This window comes from Tigriopus californicus, chromosome 2 (genome assembly GCF_007210705.1).
Source record: "Tigriopus californicus strain San Diego chromosome 2, Tcal_SD_v2.1, whole genome shotgun sequence".
Lineage (NCBI taxonomy): Eukaryota > Metazoa > Arthropoda > Copepoda > Harpacticoida > Harpacticidae > Tigriopus > Tigriopus californicus.
Genome location: NC_081441.1, coordinates 6,990,128 through 7,012,018, shown reverse-complemented (window position 1 = coordinate 7,012,018; position 21,891 = coordinate 6,990,128). Strand labels below are relative to the sequence as shown.

Below are 21,891 nucleotides of genomic sequence, written 5' to 3'. Positions count from 1 at the left end.
ATTTTCCCCAATTGACTTGCTTCAAGGGATGGGCAAGCAGTATCAAAATCATTTAGCACTTTTGTACCCTCCTTGATTGCCTACATGGTTGTCGAATAAAACATCGGATGGACAAGATTTATTTTCCCTCGCGGTATCTTAGTCTCCGCGGGATAACTCAAATCCGCATCCATTAGACCCAGACATCCATGACGTGATACTAGGCTCTTTCCTTTGGAGTGTGTGTGCCTGTGTGTGTGGGCGTGTGTGGGTGTTGGGTGGTGTTTCTCCGTCCAACAGCGGAACGGGACAAGTCTGCCAGCTGAGTGGAACAGGAACGGTGCCCCAGGCACACCAAAGAGAGGAGCATGTGGTACTTGCTAGATGGAGGCATGGCTGCCATCCCACCAAAACAGTCACCCAGTCCCATTCGTGCCATCTCTTGAGGAACGGAGGGAAAGGTGAATGGGAGCGGGCCAGGCCCGCCATTGGGCACGTCCAGATAGATAGAGCTACTGAGCTACTCGACACATGGGCAAGACCGACGAGGGGATGCTGTGCGAGATCAGATCTCTCCGTCTCTCTCTTTTCCTCGCACGTATGCACACACGGACCCAATCAAAAAGTTCCTTCTGGCCCAGGAAGCCCAACAGACGCACACACCTCCTATCCTCACATCTGGGTGAAAAAAATGTGTGTCCAGTGATGGTGGTTGAGCTGAGGTTTTGCCTTCTGGTGGTGCGTTGGTTGGCTGGTGGGCTGGTTGGTTGGTTGGTTGGTTGGTTGGTCTTGCAGCGAGTAAGCTCGAGCACTATTGTACTGCACACACACTCTGTCTGTCGTTTGTTAGCTAGTTTCTAAGAGCTAGAAACAAATGTGGTGGTGCTGGCGGTTGTTGTAGTTGTGGAAGGAAGCACTTTGCCTAATGGACGGAAGAAGGACCACCAACACCACCACCATCACCACCATCACTAACTTGGGATCTTTCAACCACTCTTGTCGCCATTATTTGGACCGTAGCACCAACCCGATCCTACCACAACCGGAAAAACAATGATGGGGATCTCTGCTATGATAATAACAAGTGCTGTTCTCATTCAGAAAAAAGTGCTAAAGTAAAAAAAATAACACAAAACAATAACATGGAGTTGAATGGTTCAGCAGGACAAGTACTCGAAAGTGAACAAGTGACGGATTGCCTTGGACCAATTGCAATCCTTTGAAGACGGGCCAGAGCCACCAGAATCGTCACGAATCTGACCATCCATAGGGAGGCCAATCATCCACAGTCCCTTGCCAATTTGCATGGACTGGCATTGTGCTGCTCCGTTGAAAACGGGACACATCTTACGCACTACTTGTCGTGAGATTGAAAACCGCCATCGCCAAGATGTCCCTTCAGAATCAGCACACTTCACTGGATCAAATGCAGGAAAAGATTACAGAGACCCTGTCGGTAGGGATTCAGGTTCCTTTGATCCCTTGATCCATTATGATGTGAATGTTTTTCTTCGTTTTCAGGCTAGCTCTCAACTCCCCGAGGAAACGAAACGAAACCTTCTGGAAGTGCTAGCCAAATTAGAAGGCGAACTTCAAGCTCGAGATCTAGCCTTATGTGCCCTGAAGGTAGTTTGGGGTGGGACTTGGGTCACTTTGGGATTTGCCAAGACGTTCACTCGCCTCATGGGTAATTTTTGTTTGCTATTTTTCCAGAGCCAATGCCTCAAGTACGTGTTGAACCACATCAATGCCAATCAGAACTACTTACACGATCCATTCTTCGCTCTGCAAAGAGATGAATATCCCAACGCCTCGGCCGGGTCCAATCCCAATGACACCTTCCATGTTTGGCTGCACCCAAATCAATCGGTCGACGCCAAATTGGCTAGCCTGGAAACGCTCTCAGTGAAACAAAAGACGGCCATCCGAAAATTGGCGACCCTCTTGCGTGATTTAGAAACTCAGAAACAGAATCTCGAGATAGATCTGGATCTATTACGGTCGAATCGTTTTGAGGCGGTCAAGGCCATTACAACCCAGCCAGAGCCCGCCCCTAAGGCTAATGGGAATCCAAATGAACCTCCCCCTGCCGAAGAAGATTCAGCAAACTTAGAGGTAGGACATATTCAGGCGTATTTTTGATTGGCAATGGGGACTAGAAGGAATCTCGTTCGATACACTCTACAGGGTGGATTTTATAAGATGTTACAGAATTTGCTTTGGCAAAAGTGACTATATGGCTGAACCATTCACTTTCAAAATTGGTGCCCCAATTGCCAACGGCATTCGCTTTGCATTGGAACCATTGCGACACTGGTTGAACAACGACTTTCGAAGGACGGAAGCTAACGTGAAGCGGGGAAGCGGGGAAGCTGAGAGTGGGTGGGTGTTTTCTGTAAATATTTTTGGTCAAGAGCGACCAATTTGACTATTCTTTTTTTTTATACTGAAAGTAAATTCATCGAAGAGCTTAAATTCAGAATCTGGTGGATCTAGAGCAATTTTCAAAGGGGCAATACATACTTACGTTTGTAACACTTTAGTTTTCGTGCCTGAATTGCGTATAGAAATAGGGCAAGAAATACAGTACAAAAACCTTATTTCATTCCAATTGGTACCTACTTACCTGTTTGTCCTTCGTTCAAAAGCAAATCTGTTTTGATCAAGAAAAGAAAAAGAAGAAACAAGTTCATCAACTTTTACCTCCACCGCTTTGATATACGTAGTTTTCGAGCTCACCTTTACCTGTATAATGAACGAGTGGCATTAAAACAGGATTTGAGTTTCCAAGGATATCAGAGACATGATAATTTTATAAATGATCATCCGTCCTGGCTTTTAAAGAAAGTATTTCAGAGTACATACTGTAGCTACAATTTTCCATTTGCAAACTTGGCAGAGGTAATTCGTGCACCCTTCAAATTTTGAATCAACTCTTTTCATGTTGTTGAATGCTGTCAAAAAACAAAACAAAAGAGAAGCAATCGCATCAGGGGGAAAAGTTTGATCGACGTCAATCGAACGGGGCGAAAGAGTTCGTATTTGCCTTGAACTCTTTCATACCATGCTGGTGCAACTCTTGTGAGTTAGAAAGTAATTGAAAGAGGGATTTCAATAGCTTTTTATCCAATCTTCATATTGATAAAGGAGGGGAGGGAGAGATAGAGTAAAACAAGTTCCCCAATAGTTGTTCTGGTCAAGCTAAGAGAGCGATACCGGCATCTTGATTTTGTCGAACCGATTTTGAAAACGAAGATCAAAAAACATAAGAAATGGTTCGTATGATAAAATTTCAAATTTAAGGCCTGCCTATTAACTCAACATGGGGAAAAATTAAAGAACTCAAGTTTGTTATTCCCTAGTCTTTTTAGCCTATTGCCAATAAAGGCAAATAAACCTGAGTTGTTTCAAAGACATAGGCCTTTGTGGACGATTTTCATCGAGTAAATGAATTGCGATCCTCACACACACTGCCTTACGTAAAAAAGGAGGTGCTTGATTTATCAGGCTAAATCATACGAGGAACCTAGAAAAGGGCGATTTGGGCTTGGATATATCCTAATTTTTTTGAGAAGATTGTGGAAAAGTTGACTGGATTCCATGATATAAATATTGATGAGAAATAAAAGCATGTTAACTATCAACTGTATTTGCCGGAAATCAAATTCCACAAGGCAGTCCAAACATAAAGCATGATTTTCATTCAAAAGAATTGTTGACCATAATCGAAATTAGCTGCGAGTGCATGGCGTTGTTTGGCTAATCTTTGGCTAACCGAGTTGTCTGAATTATATAGGGAATGTGGAGACGAAGACCTGAATGGTCATCATGCACTCAAGGGGTTGTCTTGTCCAAGTGCGCACATGAACATATATTTTGAGAATCGATGATGATCGCTCTCTTCTAGGACCTGAAACAAGAGATTGAAAGGCAGCAGCAAGAGATCGAATCTTTGAACAAGTTGGTGAAAGATGAGCGAGAGCAAAAAATGCAGATGATCCTGTTGCTGGTGAGTGACCGGAAAAAGATCGCCACCCTGTATCTGGAGGAAAAGCGCCGATCCGACGAGTTGGCCTTGGTCTTGCGGGAGGAGAAGAAAAAGACCAAAATCATGGCCACCGAGTTGGAGGAGGAGAGCAAACGATCCTTGGCCCTTGATCAGGAAGTCGAGCAATACATTCGGGAAATCAAAGCCCATCGTGAGGAGAGCAAAGTCCTCATCAAAGAAGAAAGCCGGAAAGCTGCCGAATTCGAGGAGGCCCTAAGGCGATCTCGTCAGGAATCTGAGCATTTAAGGAAGCAACTGGCCGAAGCTCATCGAGTGGCCATGAGTCAAGCCTCCGTTTCCTTACCTCCTCCCCCACCCCCAGTTCCCACTCAACAGGGGCCTTCTAGCAATGCAAATATGAATTATGCTTCGCTGGGCATGGGCGGCCCCGGAGACAACAGCAGCACATATATCTCTTCCCAAGAAGTCTATGTTCGTAAGTCAACCTTGGTCTTTTCACACGACGATGTATCCTGTATCTTGTCTCATTTTGGATGTCAAGTATTTTCGGCGTCGATTTCATTTCAGCCGCCGTGAACAAGCTTTCATCCACCATCAAAATGGGACCCAAGGTGAGTGAGTGGTCGAGGGTTCGTGCTTGGGTGGCCATCGGCAGCCCTGTCAGAGCAAGTCTTATGTTGTTGGTCTCCTCCTGTATAAATTAGTTGTTCTCATTTATTGCCAGAAGTGTCGGGACCTGGAGCTTAAGTCGGTTCCCTCTGCTCAGTGGTTCGGTTGCTCGCTGGCTCTGCTGGCTCCGCTGGCTTCGCTGGCTTCGCTGGATAGTAATAATATAGTGCCTGCCGAAAAGGTGGATGGGTCTTCTCGAGGGAACAAATGAGCTCTGAAAGCCTCCCAATATCGAGAAGGAATAAACTAAGAAAGAACTGACAAGTTGCTAGAACTAGGGGATATATAGCGTCGTACCGCTAGAAGAGTAATTGAGCAGCGTTGAGTGTTTAAGAGAGAGAAAGAGGGCGGTAGAGAGTGAGGATGTTTTATACCTTAATCAAGTTAACAATGGAGTTGTTTCTCCTTTTTTTCTGGCGCACCATCTTGCAGACAAAAGAGGACCTGGGAAAGTTGGACAACTCCGATAACGGTTTCTTGATGAAAGGTCGTTCGACACGCACCAAGGCCCTGAGTGATCATTCGCAATATCCGTCTTCCGGCTCAGGGATGAACACCGTGGTGAAGAAAGTCCCGATATCAAACACCTTCACCGGCTCCAAAATTGGCAATGCTCCACCCCCCATCCCGCCCAACAAACCGGCGCTCAATCTGTATAAAAGTAGTGCCTCGGCCCTACCGCAATATTCAAGCGTGAAAACCGTCACAACGTCGTCGTCTTCAGATGGGACTCAGAAATGATCGCCGAAGATTTGCGAACCCTACGAAGGACCCGTTAATTCAGCTGTTGCCGTGGCCGTTGCTACTACTTCTATCTACTACCACATATATCTACTCTAATCAGCCCAAGAGTAAAGCACACTGTTAGAGGGACGTCCCAATCCCAAAACTACCAGAGATAAATTGAGAATATTTATATATTACTTGCTGAGGATTCCAATCTAGTCAAAGAAAACGATATCTTGAAACCTGCTTGCCATCTCCTAGAGTTTTTACTTGTACTAGTTCTCTCGTATCATGCTAGCTGGCTGACTACGTGCCTCTCCCGTATTACTTCCCCCCCTCTCCCCTTCTCGCCAGTTCCCTTGGGCGTCGGTAACCAAATTTAGAGTCTTGGCACTCACTCTACGGTTATTTCGAAGCCCGAGTAGAGTAAACATTACTGTGCATGAGTAAGGCACCCGAGGTCTACCTTAAGTAGACTAACCATCCTGTGCAATGAACCTGGTAGAGTTCTTTGTACCCTCTTTGCGATTGTTCGATTTCTAGAACGAAGAACCGCCGAAGTATTTTCAAAAGAAGAAACTCACTCTACAAACATAGCACATAGTATGTTTTTGTATGTGACTCACATTGCTTCCATTGTTTCTGATTGATGGTCATCTTGAACATGCTTTATTCAGGATCTTTAGGTTAACCCTGTCACGAGAGGCACTTGTGTTGAAGTGACATCAGTCCGTTTTTTCCACACCAATGGTTGGGAGTTCTGTTTCAAACACAAAATCACACGAAGTTATGGTTTGGAATCGTGGGCGATCCAAATTTGCTGTCTATGTAGAGTAGATGTTGCAAGATAATGGAAGCCTCTGACAATGAGGAAGGAAAAAGTATGTTGATCTTTGGCCGAGGTTGGTGGCTTTTACAATGCGAATAGCCTTTGAGCCCAACCTCATCAAATGTAATGGGTCGGAACATGTTCAAAATAACAAACTGGTTGCGCTTTAATCGCGAGGGAGCAAATGGGCTGGAGAAATTTCGCTGAGAACAAAAGCAGAGCAAATTATGATGTGGCCCGACGCAATCCTTTTAGGGTTTTTTTAGGCTTTCCACCCCCATGAATGTTATTTCATTACGATATGAGTTCCATGAAAACCATCTCAAACTGCGACTTAGACCGCGAAATGGGAACATTAGCGATTGCAGATCAATCAAATGGGAATTTGGAGCGAACTTACATAGAGTCGGCGAGCTAGTACTTTCCATTACCAATGAAAGAGAAGTGAAAGAGGAAAATGAGCTTCATTTGCCCAATGCAGATGCTTTGTCTAATTCTAGTCAGTTACAAATGAAGCTGAGAGTATATTTGCCGAGTGTAAAACTAAAACCTCAAATGGCATCGTACATACATGGATTAGTATTGTGAATAACTTTCGAATTTCCAATTTGCTTGATTGATTTCGTATCATTATGTCTCACATGGTTACTGCAATTTAATGTGGTTACATTTTGATGACATAGAGCCATGTTTTCTACTAGAACGCCTATCAATCATGCCCAATATCGCACAGATAAGCCTTCATACATCCGCAGTGAATGACGATACGAATTTACACAAACTGTGCTGAAAATTTTTTTTTGATGTTGGTAAATGAAATCATTGTTAACAAATGGAATTTCACTGTACCGACAATTGATTATTTTATTGCAATAACAACAAACGGAACAAATATAGCTTTTCACGGACTTTTTCAATTTCCTGGCAAAGCTTACAAAACAGTGTTAGACTCCATGATTGCTTGATCAAATTGTTTTATTGATGTTGAAGACCAATATGTTTACCAAATCCCAGATCAAGGCCAGGAACCCTGGTTGGCCGTGAGCCTTCCAAATTTGAATGATTTAACCTTCAACCTTTGGCATGGTTGGAGCCGTTCAACCGCTCAACCGTTGTAGTATTGTTGTCCATTTGAACATATTAGAATCCACTTTTTGTTTAGGGAACTTTTAATGATTTGGGATTCCCACTTGAAGTTCTGAAGGGCCCCTAAATTGTGATGTTCGCTTCACTCACCGTGCTCGCCTTCGTGGAAATGCATTTTAAGCTTGGCGAAGGATCAAAGGCTTTTCATTTTTCATCCGAATTTTACTGCTGCGCACCCACCATCAAGATCATCATAGCCAATTTCCTTGCGACAAAATTGCTGCGCTTCAGGTCTTCCTCTCGCAAAGACCTCTCTAGCTCTTTAGGACCAGAATCAATTCTGACAGACCAGTGAACCTAATCAGAGTTTTGAATTTCCCGACCAAAATTCGCATAAATACTGACATCAAATGGTAAAAGTGCAATTGAAGTTGTAAAGAAAACATTGGTATGCTGAAATTAGCAAAGAAATGCTGACATTTTCAAATAAGAAATGCTATTTAGTGTCTCCGAACCAAATAAGAAAGCAATTGGGTTCTTTTTTCTTTATTCATTTCTTTTTTAAGCGAAATGTTTACTTCCATTTTGTTTGGGTCATTTTTGACAATTACGAGTACACTACGAGCACTTCAATGAAAGCGCTTAATCAATCACTTGAAATGTTTTCTCCATCGCACTGTCCCCCCGAAGAGCATGAGACGTTATTCGTAAGACTTAACAACTTGGTAAAGCCTTTTTTTGGCTGTTGAAAAATATTTTTACGAAAATATTTGAATTGGTTGCTTGGCTTAAGGATAAACCAAATATTTTGCAAACACTAATGGTGCACTATTCAATGCTCACGCATCTTGAAAAAATAAAGTATAGGAAATCCACACTATCTTTGTTCGAATAAAGACAACTTTTAATAAACCTATTCATATTCTTCGAATAGACGTCAGTAAACTATTGCCAAAAGCATATACCGAAATCCGGCAATCAGGGTATATCCAAGTTTGACGATCCTAATAATAATTTGAGACTTCAGATAGTTTGGGAACATACCGGGTTCGAGTGCTGCATGTATCTGCATCGGTGGGACCATGATTCAGTCGGTCGAAACGCTGATCATTCTGGGGATTGAAGTTGCCAGGGATGTTAGTGACAAACCACATGTAGAGCGAATCGTCAGAACATCCGTCCAGAGGCTTGGAATCCTCGGCCACCTGAGCGTCCACCGTCCCAAGAAGCATTTTATGCCCATAATTCACGGTCTCATCCTTTCAAACATTCGATATGGGCTAGCTTTGTATGGCGATGTCCGGATAAAAGATGATGACCCGCACAATACTCTTGTGGATCGGTTTCAGGTGGTTCTGAACCAAGTAATGAGATTCATTTCCCGGAAAAAAATGGCGGATCATGTCCCAATTGTTGCCCTGGCTAAAGAGACCCAAATGCCAACGATGAATCAAACGGTGAGCAAAGAAATCTTGATGGTCACATATCTAGCAACCCAAGGTAACATTCCCTCTGTTTCCAACAATCTGAAGTTCTGGGTGTCTGGATCTGCCATGTCAACCAGATCGACGGATCAAAACAACCGTGCTATTCCAATCGTGAAGAACCACCCGAGACAATGCTTTGTCCCAAGAGCCATCAAACTCTGGAACAATCTTCCAGACGAAGCAAAAGCTGAAACAAATGAGCAAAGATTCAAGAAAGACATAAATAATTACGTAAAGACATTACCCCTGTAAGCAATCCCAATGCAACGATTTTGTTTTGTTTATTTTTCTCAAAAGTGTTTATAGAAATACTTAATCATAAATACACACATACATACAGATATTTCGGGAAAATGTCTCAATTCAAATTTGTGACTATTTCTTTTTTTTTCAAAAGCGAAAGTCTGGACCATATTCCCTACACCTTTAAAGTTTTTCATTTTCAAAATTTGGTGCTCGAATAAACGAATTAAAAATTGTAGTCTTCGATCAAAGTATAGACAATAAGAATTGAGTCTAACTATACCATTTGGTTCAAATTTTTTTGGCTGCGTCATTTTGGACCCGTCTTTTTAAAACCTCATTTATGAACACATTCCTCCCATTTTTGCCATTCTCTCCATTGAGCGATCTTAGCTTTATGGGCAACCCTGACTTTTGAGCAAAGTTCTATGAAAAATGTTTATGGGAAAAGAAGGTCGAATAGCTCTTGAGAGGAGGTCGGGTAGTGGCTTGTTAGGAGAGTGCCGGTAAAAAGGCTCTTAAAAACCGCAGCCAATTTGATATGGTGAACCAATATGAGAAAAGAGGAAGAGAAGACGAGGCAGTTGCAGCGGGTATATTAGACGTTGATTCTTCAAAATAATGGTTACCTTGATTTATGGATGTGCATCCTCAAACAGAGAATCGTTTGTCAGTGTGGGGGATGCTAAGGTTTGAGGTTTGACCATCTCATCACATCGTCCATTCACAATTTGCAACAAACGGTGACAGGTCTGGTATCAAGTGGGTTCTCCCTTTGCGATTGTGGATGGCATCTAAAGGTTTCCTGAAATCTTCAATTCCCATAACTCACACAATACTTTATGAAGACGTGAGCTTGGTATCCTTTGTATTTATGAAGGAGTATGCTTAGAGCATAGGCATCAATTTGACCATGGTTTTCTGACACTCTCCAAGGAACCGATTTGACCCCGGGATGCGGCAATAAGTTCAACATTGGAACACAATATTGTCGCATTTTTACATTTATGATAATTTCTGACTACGACGTGAAGCACAAACAGGAAAGCGTTCATTTGTGCCTATCAAAAATTAATGCATGAAGATGGATGGTACCTTTTGACGAGTGTTAAGGTACTTGAACCATTGGTATATGGATGTGGATGCCAGGGTCGAGACTTAAGCTCTTAGAATCAAGGGGACGCATTGCGTTTTACTTCAAGTAAAACTGGCTGCAATCATGTGATCAAATTTTTGGCAAAATAAAATAAATGAATCAGAAATTATGCTCCCCTCAAAGCTCATTATATAACTGAACACTCCTCTGGTAATCGGTTGCAAGAAGAGGTACAGTTGAATCTATCTGTACCTTGTTATGTGTTGCCTTTTGAGAAAGCATAACTTTCGACTCAATTAAGCTTAAAATTGAAATACAAAGTCGTAATGATCTGGGGTCAATCACGTTTGATGGAAAACGTAATGCTTTTACCTACTTCCAAAATATTAATTCTAAACCCAGTATCCCTATCATTTAAGGCTTAAGCCATTGAAATGATGGTGTGACCGCTCATTGATATTAATCATTTTTCATCCTTGTTTTTACTCGCCTGGTCTAAATAAACAATTACTTCAGCAAAAATGTACGTAGTCAAATACATGAAGGGGGGGAGGGCACTTTTCGACATCAGGGAATCAAGAGCAACAACTTTATTGTAGTAAACATGTTCAGTTCATGAAGTTCTATAATGTACTCTACCACACACTTTTTGCTATTCAGGCAAGGTAAACCGAATAAACAGAGGTAGCCAGGCAATGTGGCAAGGAGTCGTTTGTCCTCTTCAGTCAGCCAACTGTGACGTCATTGCTCGCCTGAAAAAAGGAGAAGTACATGGGCAAGAACATAAGCAAATGTCAGAAACTAGCGTATTACTTTTGAATGAGTAGTTTTTTTAGAAACCTTATAAAATGGCTATTGTTTGGTAATGTAAGGGGGCCAACTTTAGCAATCCAAAAGTATCTTTAAAAGTATTGCTTCATGTCTGCATGGAGTAAATAGAAAAAAAACATTTCTTATGTTAAATTAACCTTAATGTTGATTTATTTTGACAATGAATGCTTAAGATTATTAAATAATCAGTCTTGACAAATGCAAGATCACAAATCTTGGTCTATTCTAACACAAAAATACATATTGGTATTCTCTTAAGCAAATCCTGACGGTTTTCAAATGTAACAGAAAAAGTGGAATTAGATACAGTTATGCATTATGCCATCATTATGCCATAAATACTGGTATTATGGCATACAAGCATAATTTGGACTTTTTAGCTTGGTTAGTTCCTTTGTTTTTAATTTTCCTAATATGCTTAATATAAAAACTTGTGAAATAACTGCATTAGACAATAGACTTGCCAAAATCATCGAAACATGAATTGTTTACTTTATTAGAAAGAGATGGCATTTATCTTTATGCAATGGCCAAAAATGTCATGGCTATGAAAGCTAACTTACTTTTGGGTCAACTGCATCTCGCCCAAAACGACTTATTTCAAAGAAAATCTAAAGTTATACTCATGTTTTTGAGAATCAAATTGATTATGACAAGCATTAAGTTTTCAATCTTTTTGGCCCTCTCAAGGCAAGCTGATTATCAAATCTGTATAATTGATAAGTTTTCAGGCAAAAATCATATCATGAATTATCGCAATGGTGTCATTGGGTAAATTAATATATTTTTAGGCGCTGCATTTCACCGATATGTGCGCTGACCGACGTTAAGAAAAAGCACGCGAAATTCAAGCTAAGAGCCCTTGTCTGACCCCCCTGGTATTACGGCAATCAATATTATGATTTCATTCTTGTGTTTGTTTCTTGGGCACACTGTCAAAAATCTAAGAAAGATTGATAAGTAATGGAGGCTCAAAGCAATCGAGTTTGTCATATGATCTTGGCCTTTTCAAATTAATGCTACAAAAAACTAGCCAACGTGAATGATAGTATTTTATGACATTGTGCCCAAAGTCCTATGGCAAAAGTATAAGCAAAGTAAGGACAGCCTTTAAACTTAAAATGGTGTAATATGTATTGTGTAACTTTGTGAACTAGACATGGTTTGGTTCTCTGGTCTCAAAAGAGGCAATTTTGTGCTGGCAATTTTGCATTTAAACCCAGTGTGTTCATTTTTGGGGTCAATTTTTGGGGTTCAATGTCAATTTGTAGGCAATCTTGTGTGGGATTGGTCGGGTTCTAAGATCGAACTTCGACCCAGGACCTCTATTTTTTGTATTGGTCCCCTAAAAAGTCCTTGAAGCGGGTCTCGGTCATACACAATCCTTCTTGTATGCAGTAAAGAAGTTGTGGTGCTCTTGAGGGTATGCAAATTTAATGTTCCTTCTGAAGCTATTTTAATGAACGCCAGAGCTTCCTCTCTCTTTGAAAAACGCACTAAACTAGAACAAAAGAAACATGAAAACAAGATCCAAATTGAATTTTTTAAAATCAAATCATGGAACGGAACAAATGTAAACCAACGGAAAGCAATATTCTTCGGTTTTGTGTGTTATCGAACAATACGCGTTTCAAAGTTCAAAAATCTCTCTTCAAAGAAGAAGGGACTAATTCTTCATTTTCTAGATGGGTTTGAAAGTAGGTAGCACAAGATGAAAAAGACATCTAAAGAGCAAACTTGAGGATAGTTTCTTGCTTACTGGTACGTGCGTTCGTCAACTTTTTTTGACCTCATTCTTTGGGTGAAGGTTTTACAATCCTCTCGTCATTCTCTCCGTTTCTTGTGATCGAGACGACATTTTTGCAGAGCATAAACATACTAAAGGAGTTTTAACATTATGTCTACATACCAAGCACTAAGGACACTCATGTCATAGAAAACGCCCCAAATATTGTACTCACCCATACAGAGATACCTTGGAACCTCTAGGAATTGGCATTAGTCATTTTCAGCACGCAGGAATCGAGTCAGAATGCCTTGAATACGTATACGAGAAAGTTGCAAGCCAATTGTGGGAAACCGTTTTAATTTAATTAAACGAATTGATTTGAGCTGCTTCCTTGTAAAAAAAATCCTTCCGGTTTATTATCTTTTCATCAGTCGAAGGGGTGGTTTTTCTGCCTACACTTCTATTGGGCTAGATAGGGTAAAAACCATGTGAACCGTGTTCAGACCTGAACTCAAATTCATTTGAACAATTTCAAAAGTGTTTCTGTACTCATTTGACTTGGAGAATTGGCATCCGGAATCCGAGCTTGGAAATTTGATCGGCAATTTTCATCCCGGCTACATGAAAATAAAATTAGGACAATCAGCAAATAGCTTAAACGTCAGGCCACAGCCACATTATATACATATATTAATGTCAATCAATATGCTCATCAGGATCCACGTGATTTGCTCGTGGAGTCGAAATAGCAAATTTGCCATAGTCTGAGGATCTGATCCGTCAATCTGATCGCTGAGATACCCCGCTAATTAGGGTCAAGGGCATTTTGTACAGAGTCAGGAAAACATAGTTGTTGTAGTTTCAACGTGTCCCGTTCTCATTTTGCCACTCAAAGTTTCATGTTGAAAGTGACGAAAGGCAGTTGTACCGATTCAGATGATTGACTGTCATTGAAGTTTCATTCATTTCAGTGACGTAAGACCGCAACTTAGAAACATTGAAACGCGCATCAAATCTATGTTTTTTCGTATGTAACCCGAGTTTTATGATCATTGTTCCAAACTTGCTGACAAAGTTCATGTTTGAGAAATGCCAGCTCGTTTTGTTCCGTTCCTATCTAATCTTGTCGTGTTTTCAAGTCTGGCTTTCTATTTACTGCACTCTATCATATTCGGCATCATCTTTTCCAGATGGACATTCTCGAGGTTTTTTTTCTGGAAAAACCACTCAGCTTGTTATTTGATTATGCTGATCGAAGATACGAGCCATTCTGCCATTTATTCGGTAAGGAAATCCCAGATTTTCTTTAGACCTAGACAGAGTGGTGCCGAATGAGTTCAATCAGGTACCGCATATCCACCCTTATCCGCTCTAGATAGCTCAGGATCGTGCCATATAAGCAAGGACAAAAACGATTCCATACTTTATGATGATAAACCTCTATGTACGTAGAGTTCGAAAGTGGAATGCTAATGCTAAAGTTCCAATTCCGATTTGTTTGCTGCATCATCCTCAATTAGGCGCGTTTTTATCCGAATCGTGGATCGCAAGCCATTATGGCCATTATGGTTCGATCGATATTTGTTGGAGGGAATGTGCCACCACACCAAATGCAGCGAGCGAGTGCTATGTAGATGCTATTCTGGCAATTCAGCGTATGTAATTCTATCAAGATTTGCCACGCTTCCAAATGTTCTACACTGTTTTTCTCAGCCTGGAGCTTGATACCAAACGAACGTATCTACCACGGTATACAAGCTAGAATCTAGTAAGCATTCGGGATCTCCTATTACACTACTACAAGGAAACGAACGAGTATTCCATTGGGAGCCTCTTTGGCGTTGTTCTTGATTTTTCCGATTCTCCGATTCTCCGACTCCAACTCGTCTAACAATGACAACCATAGAGGAGGAGGAACCTTCCGAATTTCATTCGATCACTTTGGATCCGTTGCCCCCCAGCTATTTAGAGAGTGAATCGAATGCAAACAGATTCCATTAGTGGAAGAGAGGTAAAACGACGACGACAACGACGACGAGAACGACGAGAACGAGCTCAACCACGACCAGGAGAGTGTCGCCGCTCAGCCCATTGGGAATGGGATGACGATGATGATCATCATTGAATGAAACTGATCCAATCAATTACATTCCGGAAAACCCCTTTGTCCTACGAAACCTTCAGTGAGATCGTGTCTGCCGTGTCCGCAGAATGCAGCCTGCCATCCCTCTGACCCATCTGAGCCGTTTTCGATGTGTCGTTCGTTGCACATGAACGGACAAGAAGTCCACTGGGACGGGTTTTGATTTAGACCGATGGTGTGGCTAATCCTTGGCTGACCATCGCCCTGATTAGTTCCAACCGGACTTTGGCCGAGCCATTTGATCACGAATTCTTTTTGGGACCTGGAAATTCGACAATGACCATTGATTGGACGAGTTGGTAGGGATTCAAGCGATCATTCATTGAGATGAGGGATACAGAAGAAAATAGAAACGTCGCCGAGGTTCTTGACGAGATTTTCCCCCCCATCGAAGGGACCCTCCTAAAGCGATCCAATAAAGGAGCTCAACGGGTGGTCAATCTTGGTCAGATCAGGTGTGAAGTTGAGACGCGATTGGAATGCGACCAACTAGCTAACCAACCAACCAACCAACCAACCATTCACACTCGCTCGGACCCATTTCGTTGAGCGCGTATTACTCGGTCCACCTGGGATCTTCACTTCCACGGAGAGCCCAAGTGGGTCCCCACTTCCCACCCATACCCAGGCACTCATAGAGTGCGATCGATGTATGACCAGTACCGAGATGAGGAATAGCATTGCAGTCCTCTATCCCATCCTATTTAAGGTACTGCAGATTTCGACTGGCACCAACCCTAAACACGGGGGCCGACCATAAACAACGAAACTGAGAATGTTTCTGCAATGAATTAAAGGTAAAAAGTACGCAGGAAGCGATGGACACTGGACTACTGCATGCAGACTGATTCTTTCATGATTACCAGAGGAGTAGTCTAGGAGACAGCTCGGCGACCAATCTTGTCCAAACCCGCCGACCGACCGACCAACCGACCGACCAACCGACCGACCGACCGATGGCCCGAGCATCGTGGATGAACCCTTTCTTTCCCTTGTCTCTCACCTGGTTCTTGGTCATCCAAGCGCTGAAATTCCCTCTTCAAGTCTTCATGCACCTTCCTTCTCCCATTACCCACCGCAGGGTGGCCAGCCCCGCAAGGTACGTGTGGTCTTGTTTCTCCGCCTTTCCGCTGTCCACCTTGAGCAGCAAGAGGAGCTAGGGAAGCAAGTCAGGGAGGGTTTAATGAACGAGATTAACGTAATCAAAGGAGCGCCTCTTATCGTCTTATGAATCCAAGTTGTAGTCACTCCTCAGATCAAACCACGCTCTTAGCTCTTGCGTCGAGAACAGGAGGAGGAGGAGGAGGATTTGGCAAAAACCACCAACTCTTTCATCTCAAGTGTTACTTTAGAAGTTTGTGCATGCCAAAAAAAACCCAGCAACCATCGATGTGAAGAACGTTGGGTGAAGCATCCATCTACCGTGACTGGCTCGATTATCACGTGAAATGGGTCTAATCCCTGATCCGCCGTAAGCAAAAGGTATGGGCAATATCCATGTACCTACAGTACATACACACTAGTACCATTGTGCCCTTATTCGGATCTCGGAGTGGAACTGGAAGTCATCTCCACGGACTTATTAACGCAGTCGTTGGGTTGGCCAGCTTGGACAAAAATCTAATCCTTCCCATTCTTCGCCCTACGGATGATCCCATTGTGACTGTTTGGTCGACACCAACTACTAATGCTTCCAAGCTATGTTTTGAAACGTTCCAAAACCATCGATCATTCCGTGATTTCGTACTGGACGGTGGGGCTGAACGGACTTGTACATACTAGTGGATGGATGGATAGAAGGATGGATGGATGGATGGATGGATGGATGGATAGACCCGATGTTTGGCTGGCTGGAACGGAGGAGCCTCCTCATCTTTTGTCAAATCTGTCATGTTCAGCTGTGATCAAAGTAGTAGTGGTAGTGGTAGTAGTAGTAGTAGTAGGCTTGGATCTCTTGACGTTGGTCGGTTCAATGGTGGTTCTCACTCATCATCAGATCGTGAGTTTGCATGGACCAAAGGGATCAGGATAGAAAACAGAACAAAAGACATCCATCGACTTTGCTCTCCAGCCAACAAAACCAGTCCGATTTGGTGATGTGAGCAAACTTTGTTTCTTGGCGGAGTGTTGAACGGAAAATTGCTTGCCTTTCCTAAAGTCTCTATACACACCCTTTCCCTTTATCCATCCATGAGAAGCGGTGTATTTCGAGCAGAATCATCGCCGGCTTTACGGTATATGGGATTTGCCGGCACTGGGTATCATTCCTAAGCCTAAACAATCAAAACAGACTGTACAAAGAAAGGTGTTGTGGTCCTTCCCATCTCAAACCATTGCAGAAATGGGGCGAGCGATGTTGACCGATCATTTTCGCTGATTCCATTTGGAAGTGTTTTTAACCTCCATCACTCTGTTTCTCTTTTCTTTTAGTGCCTAGATCGAGGAGCATTATCCTTGGTTGGAGAACATTCTCCCATTTCGGCTCTCAACCTTTCTCAAACTAAGTGATGGCTTCGGCCTTGGATTGAAATCCTTATGCCTCATTTCCTCTGTGAGTGGTGCAGTGATTTTAAATGGGTTCAACCCAAATAACACCAGGGGATTCAAGCCGGCAGACTAAATCGAAAAAAAAAATGTCTAAATAAACAATTGAATGAATGCAAGCCAACTGAAGAACGGATAAGCAGAGTTGGCCATACTTTCCTGGCTGAAAGTCATCCGAAGTCTTTACTGTTATGGGTGTGCTTTGAATTTAATGGTGAAACGACCGACTCGGCGAGTTAGTTGGCTCAAGAGTGAGGAGTGTCACCGTCCTCCACATCTCCTTCCGTCTTAGGTCGTCGTGTTGGTGACAGGGAATTTAAGTGCAAAAAGGTTCCCTCTCTCGATCGAGGCTGTTTCCACACACCGGTGTAGACTGTATAGTGTGGTATCTATTACCCTTCTCTCCATCTCTATCCATCTATCTATCTATCTATTTAGTGCGGCCGAGTTTCTTTACTCAACCTTCTTCTTGCCTTTTCCCCCACCGCTTTTGCTGAGCCCCCGACCGCCAGAAGCGAGAAGCTTCTCACTCACTCACTCACTCACTCGTTCTCTTCTCACCCGTTTGTGCGTACGAACAGCTCAACGAACGAAGGAACGAACGAAGAACGAACGAAAATAGAGAGAAGAAGAAGGCAATTCGGGAACGTTGAAGCGTCGAGGGGTTGTTGGTTGGGTGGTAAAGCACTCGGTGGATGGAGTTCAGTGGGCTCGAATTGGTTGGCTGTGTGGCCGATGAGCGGATGGGTCCAGGGGTGAGTGAGTCCACACTCGCCGGCTTCATTTCGTGTGCATGAGTGTGGGTATGTGTTTCAGAGGTTCACTCTCCCCGCAGCTCCCTCATTCCCCGAGCAAGGACGGAGGACTTCGTTACCCAGAATGATAGCCGAGGAACCCTCTTTTCTTGATCTCGTTCTGTTTTGTTGATAGTTCTTCTCTGCATTTTTGCTCTTGAGCACCGCAGACCCACTCCCGACCAATTCCCAAGTACTTGGCCGCATGTTGTCGTGTTAGTCAGTCCCTTCTCGATCGCGCATCGCCAATGTCGAGCTCTACGTTTCCGACGAGGATGCCTCCATGCACTTCCTAGGACGGAACCGAGTTCATAGACCAAGTTCGAACACAGTTGTCCAATCGATTCCAAACCATCACTTCAAGACGTGTGGTTCCATCGAATGTGCCATTTCACGTCAACATGACGGTTCGAATCCTATCCGTTAGGGTCAACCTTGGATTTGCATTGTTGGGGTCGTTGCTGATTCCGTGGTGTTCAGCCTTCTCACCCTCGGTTCTGCTCGACTCCTACTCAGGCCGAGAAATGGTTCTGGATCCCTGCTTTAGTGACAAACACAAACGTCCCACTTCGTGTGTCCCGGATTTTGTGAACGCCGCATTTGGTGTTCGAGTCGAGACCGCGGCGACTTGCGGGTCACACCTGAGCGAGTACTGCTCCAAAGGAGCCAATGGGCGCCTCAATTGCCACAAGTGTCATGCGAAAAGCAAGGAAGCCGCCGAGTTCCTCACTGACCTTCACAATCCCAACAACGAAACATGTTGGCTCTCGGACATGAACCCCACTGAGAATGTCAGTCTGACCGTCTCATTGAAGAAGAAGTTCGAGCTCACCTACATATCCCTCCATTTCTGCAGTGACAAGCCCAAAACAATGGTGATCTACAAAAGCATGGACCACGGCAAATCATGGCAACCGTTCCAGTACTATTCTGAAGATTGCCTCGGCACATTTCAGCAGAAGGAGAATGTCCAAATCACACGAGCCAACGAGCAGGAGGCTCTCTGTGTCAAAGCCCATTTGGACGAAGATTCCGGCACTCGAATTGCCTTTTCAACTTTGGCTGACCGACCCAGCGCAGAAGATTTCGAGCACAGCCCAGTTCTGCAGGATTGGGTGACTGCCACAGACATTCGTATTGTGTTCCCATATGTTCCCAAACCTGCATCGCGATCCTTGGGAACCAGATCCCTGGAGTCCACACTCTATATCAATAACATTTCCATGCCGGATCGCCCCAAAGGAGATTGGTCGCTGAACTCCGGCATGAAGGAATGGGTGGGGATCTCCGATTTGGCCATTGGTGGGCGTTGTAAGTGCAATGGACACGCCTCCGAATGCAAATTGGACCCCAACACTGGAGATATGGCTTGCCAATGTAAACATAATACGGACGGAAAGGAATGCGAAAAATGCAAAGGTAAGAAAGAATGCATATTCCTGTACATCTGTTTAGATTCATGCCTCGTAAAAGTAATTCCAACCGGCTTTGAGTGATTGATTTGCCGTTTGATGATTCGGTAGCGTCTACTGATCAAAAACCAGAGGTTTGCGTGTGCGTCAACGCGAAAGCCACCACCACCCACTCTGAGTTCCTTACGTATATTATTTATCTAGAGAGAGATGAAGATGAAGGGGTGCCACTCGCATGATATCATTTAATACCTTAATGAGCTCGCTCGATGCAATTGATATGGTAACTACTTGAATGAGCTACTAATGAATATTTGATCGTCTAGACACCTAAGGCCACGGGGAAGCAATATGATCAATTTTTCGAATGCACAGTTCTCAGAATCACTTCTCTCAGTCTGATTTGGTTGTATGAGACAGCCCTTCCGGCGCCTTTCTCTAGCAAGACGACACTCCAACTCCTTACTTACTGACATTGAGTATTCATTCTATCTCAATACGAAAAGAATGTGTCCGTTTTCGACCTCAATCCCTGGCTCAATTTCCGAGTATTCTGTTCCAGAATTTCATTTCGATCGCCCTTGGGGCCGAGCCACCTCTTTAGGGGCCAATGAGTGTGTTCCGTGTCAATGCAACAACCACGCCAGACGGTGTCGATTCAACATGGAACTCTACCAACTTTCCGGAGGAGTCTCAGGAGGGGTTTGCCTCAAGTGTCGCCATAACACAGCTGGTCGTCATTGCCATTACTGCAAAGAGGGTTATTTCCGAAATCCCAAAAAGCCCATATCCCACAGGAGAGCTTGCGAGTCCTGTAATTGCCATCCTGTGGGGGCGTCTGGCAAGATCTGTAACCAAACCAATGGCCAATGCCCCTGCAAAGATGGTGTCACGGGTCGGGAATGTAATCGGTGTGCTCGAGGATACCAGCAAAGTGGATCTCCTATCGCTCCTTGCATCAAAGTGCCCAACACCATTCGTTCCTTGGGACGAACCCGACATAATGAGCACAAGAAAAACGATGATCCCGATCCTGGTCCCAGTTATGGCGAGCGCTACCAGAGTCCCTCGGATGATGAGTGTGCCGTGGCGGCAGATGAGTGTCACAGCACCTCCAAACGCATCCAGATGCGCAAGTATTGCAGTATGGATTCTGTTTATCTGATTACCGTTCTCGAGAAGGAGCACGTAGATGAGAAATGGACCACATTTCGGGTTCATGTCGATAAGAGGTACAAGAAACCCTCGAGAGGCCCTCGACTCCACAGGGGCCAAGAGACGACTCTGTGGGTAAAGACGAGGAATTTGCGGTGCCGCTGCCCTCGCATCGAGGAGAACGCCTCATTTCTCATCTTTGATGAGGCCGACGATGATGATGATAACAATAATACTAATAGTAGTAAGGACGGGGGCAAGCGTGGCACTCGACCCGGGTTTGTGGTCTCCAAGAAGACTCTCATGATTGAGTGGAAACGCGAATGGAGGCGACGGATGAAGCGCTTCAAGCGAAGGTCAAGGAAGGTGTGCTAACAAATCAATGCACAACAACTCCCACCGACCGCACAATGCAAAGAATGCCCAGATGATGATCATCATAAAAGAAACACAAGCATTTACAGCCACTCTATTGTAAATCATCGGACTGCATGATGAGTCAAATTCAAATCCTTTGTCATAATTAAGAAACCCAGTTTTAGCTACTCTGGTACATTGGGTGGAACCCTCTTTGTTGAATGGAGATGTTTCATTATCTTTCATGTCATATCAATAAACTACTATAATTCTAAGTATTCTCACAAAAGACGACAATCGGTGTTATTCAATGCCCATCCATTGGATAAAAGGAAAGAACCGTTGTTGGCAATTAAGGAAATCAAAAGCGCTTGGAGGAAGTGTTCCGAAAATACTTTTCAGACCCATGGGTTCCACGCCTTCCTCAAGTTTCCTTCCGCCGAATGGATTTGAACCTCAGAGCTCCGGGGAGCAGTCTATTGAATCACTATATTTGCCCTTTGGATAAGATAAGAGGAGCATAGTTCTATTTTGGTCTCTAATTGTTCTTTAACATGGATAAGCAACAAACAACAATCATGTTAATTAGATATGTATCATGCCGCTACAACAAGCCAATTTTCGCCATTCTTCTCCACAAATATTTTCAAAGTTTTTAGAGCTGCCAAATCATTTAATTTCTCCATGAGACCTAAAAAAAAGTGTACATCGTCGTCTTGTCTAATTACGTTCGTTCGCTTTTGTCATTCTTGTTGTAAGCCTAATGATGTCGTGGCTACATCGCATAAGAAGCACATGCATC

The 21,891-nt window shown here is 43.4% G+C and overlaps 2 protein-coding genes across 2 annotated transcripts; both read left to right on the top strand.

Moving 5' to 3' along the window:
- Positions 1–236: 236 nt before the first annotated feature.
- Positions 237–5,636, top strand: LOC131892734 (CTTNBP2 N-terminal-like protein). The gene is made up of 6 exons (XM_059242567.1): positions 237–1,435; positions 1,501–1,605; positions 1,693–2,094; positions 3,887–4,463; positions 4,556–4,599; positions 5,090–5,636. Exons 1-6 carry the CDS (start codon positions 1,370–1,372, stop codon positions 5,396–5,398), a joined length of 1,503 nt encoding a protein of 500 aa, XP_059098550.1. The 5' UTR covers positions 237–1,369; the 3' UTR covers positions 5,399–5,636.
- A 10,492-nt stretch (positions 5,637–16,128) lies between these two features.
- On the top strand, positions 16,129–21,367 carry LOC131893378 (netrin-1-like). Its single transcript, XM_059243375.1, has 3 exons — positions 16,129–16,309; positions 17,258–19,584; positions 20,140–21,367. Exons 2-3 carry the CDS (start codon positions 18,567–18,569, stop codon positions 21,105–21,107), a joined length of 1,986 nt encoding a protein of 661 aa, XP_059099358.1. The 5' UTR covers positions 16,129–16,309; positions 17,258–18,566; the 3' UTR covers positions 21,108–21,367.
- Positions 21,368–21,891: the final 524 nt, after the last annotated feature.

What these genes read in the sequence shown, in the direction of transcription:
- LOC131892734 (XM_059242567.1), top strand. Translation starts at nt 1,370, where the DNA reads ATGTCCCTTCAGAATCAGCACACTTCACTGGATCAAATGCAGGAAAAG. An exon ending in TAGCCTTATGTGCCCTGAAG is followed by an intron (nt 1,606 to 1,692) that starts GTAGTTTGGGGT and finishes CTATTTTTCCAG; the next exon opens with AGCCAATGCCTCAAGTACGT. An exon ending in CCATCAAAATGGGACCCAAG is followed by an intron (nt 4,600 to 5,089) that starts GTGAGTGAGTGG and finishes ACCATCTTGCAG; the next exon opens with ACAAAAGAGGACCTGGGAAA.
- LOC131893378 (XM_059243375.1), top strand. Translation starts at nt 18,567, where the DNA reads ATGACGGTTCGAATCCTATCCGTTAGGGTCAACCTTGGATTTGCATTG. An exon ending in GGAATGCGAAAAATGCAAAG is followed by an intron (nt 19,585 to 20,139) that starts GTAAGAAAGAAT and finishes ATTCTGTTCCAG; the next exon opens with AATTTCATTTCGATCGCCCT.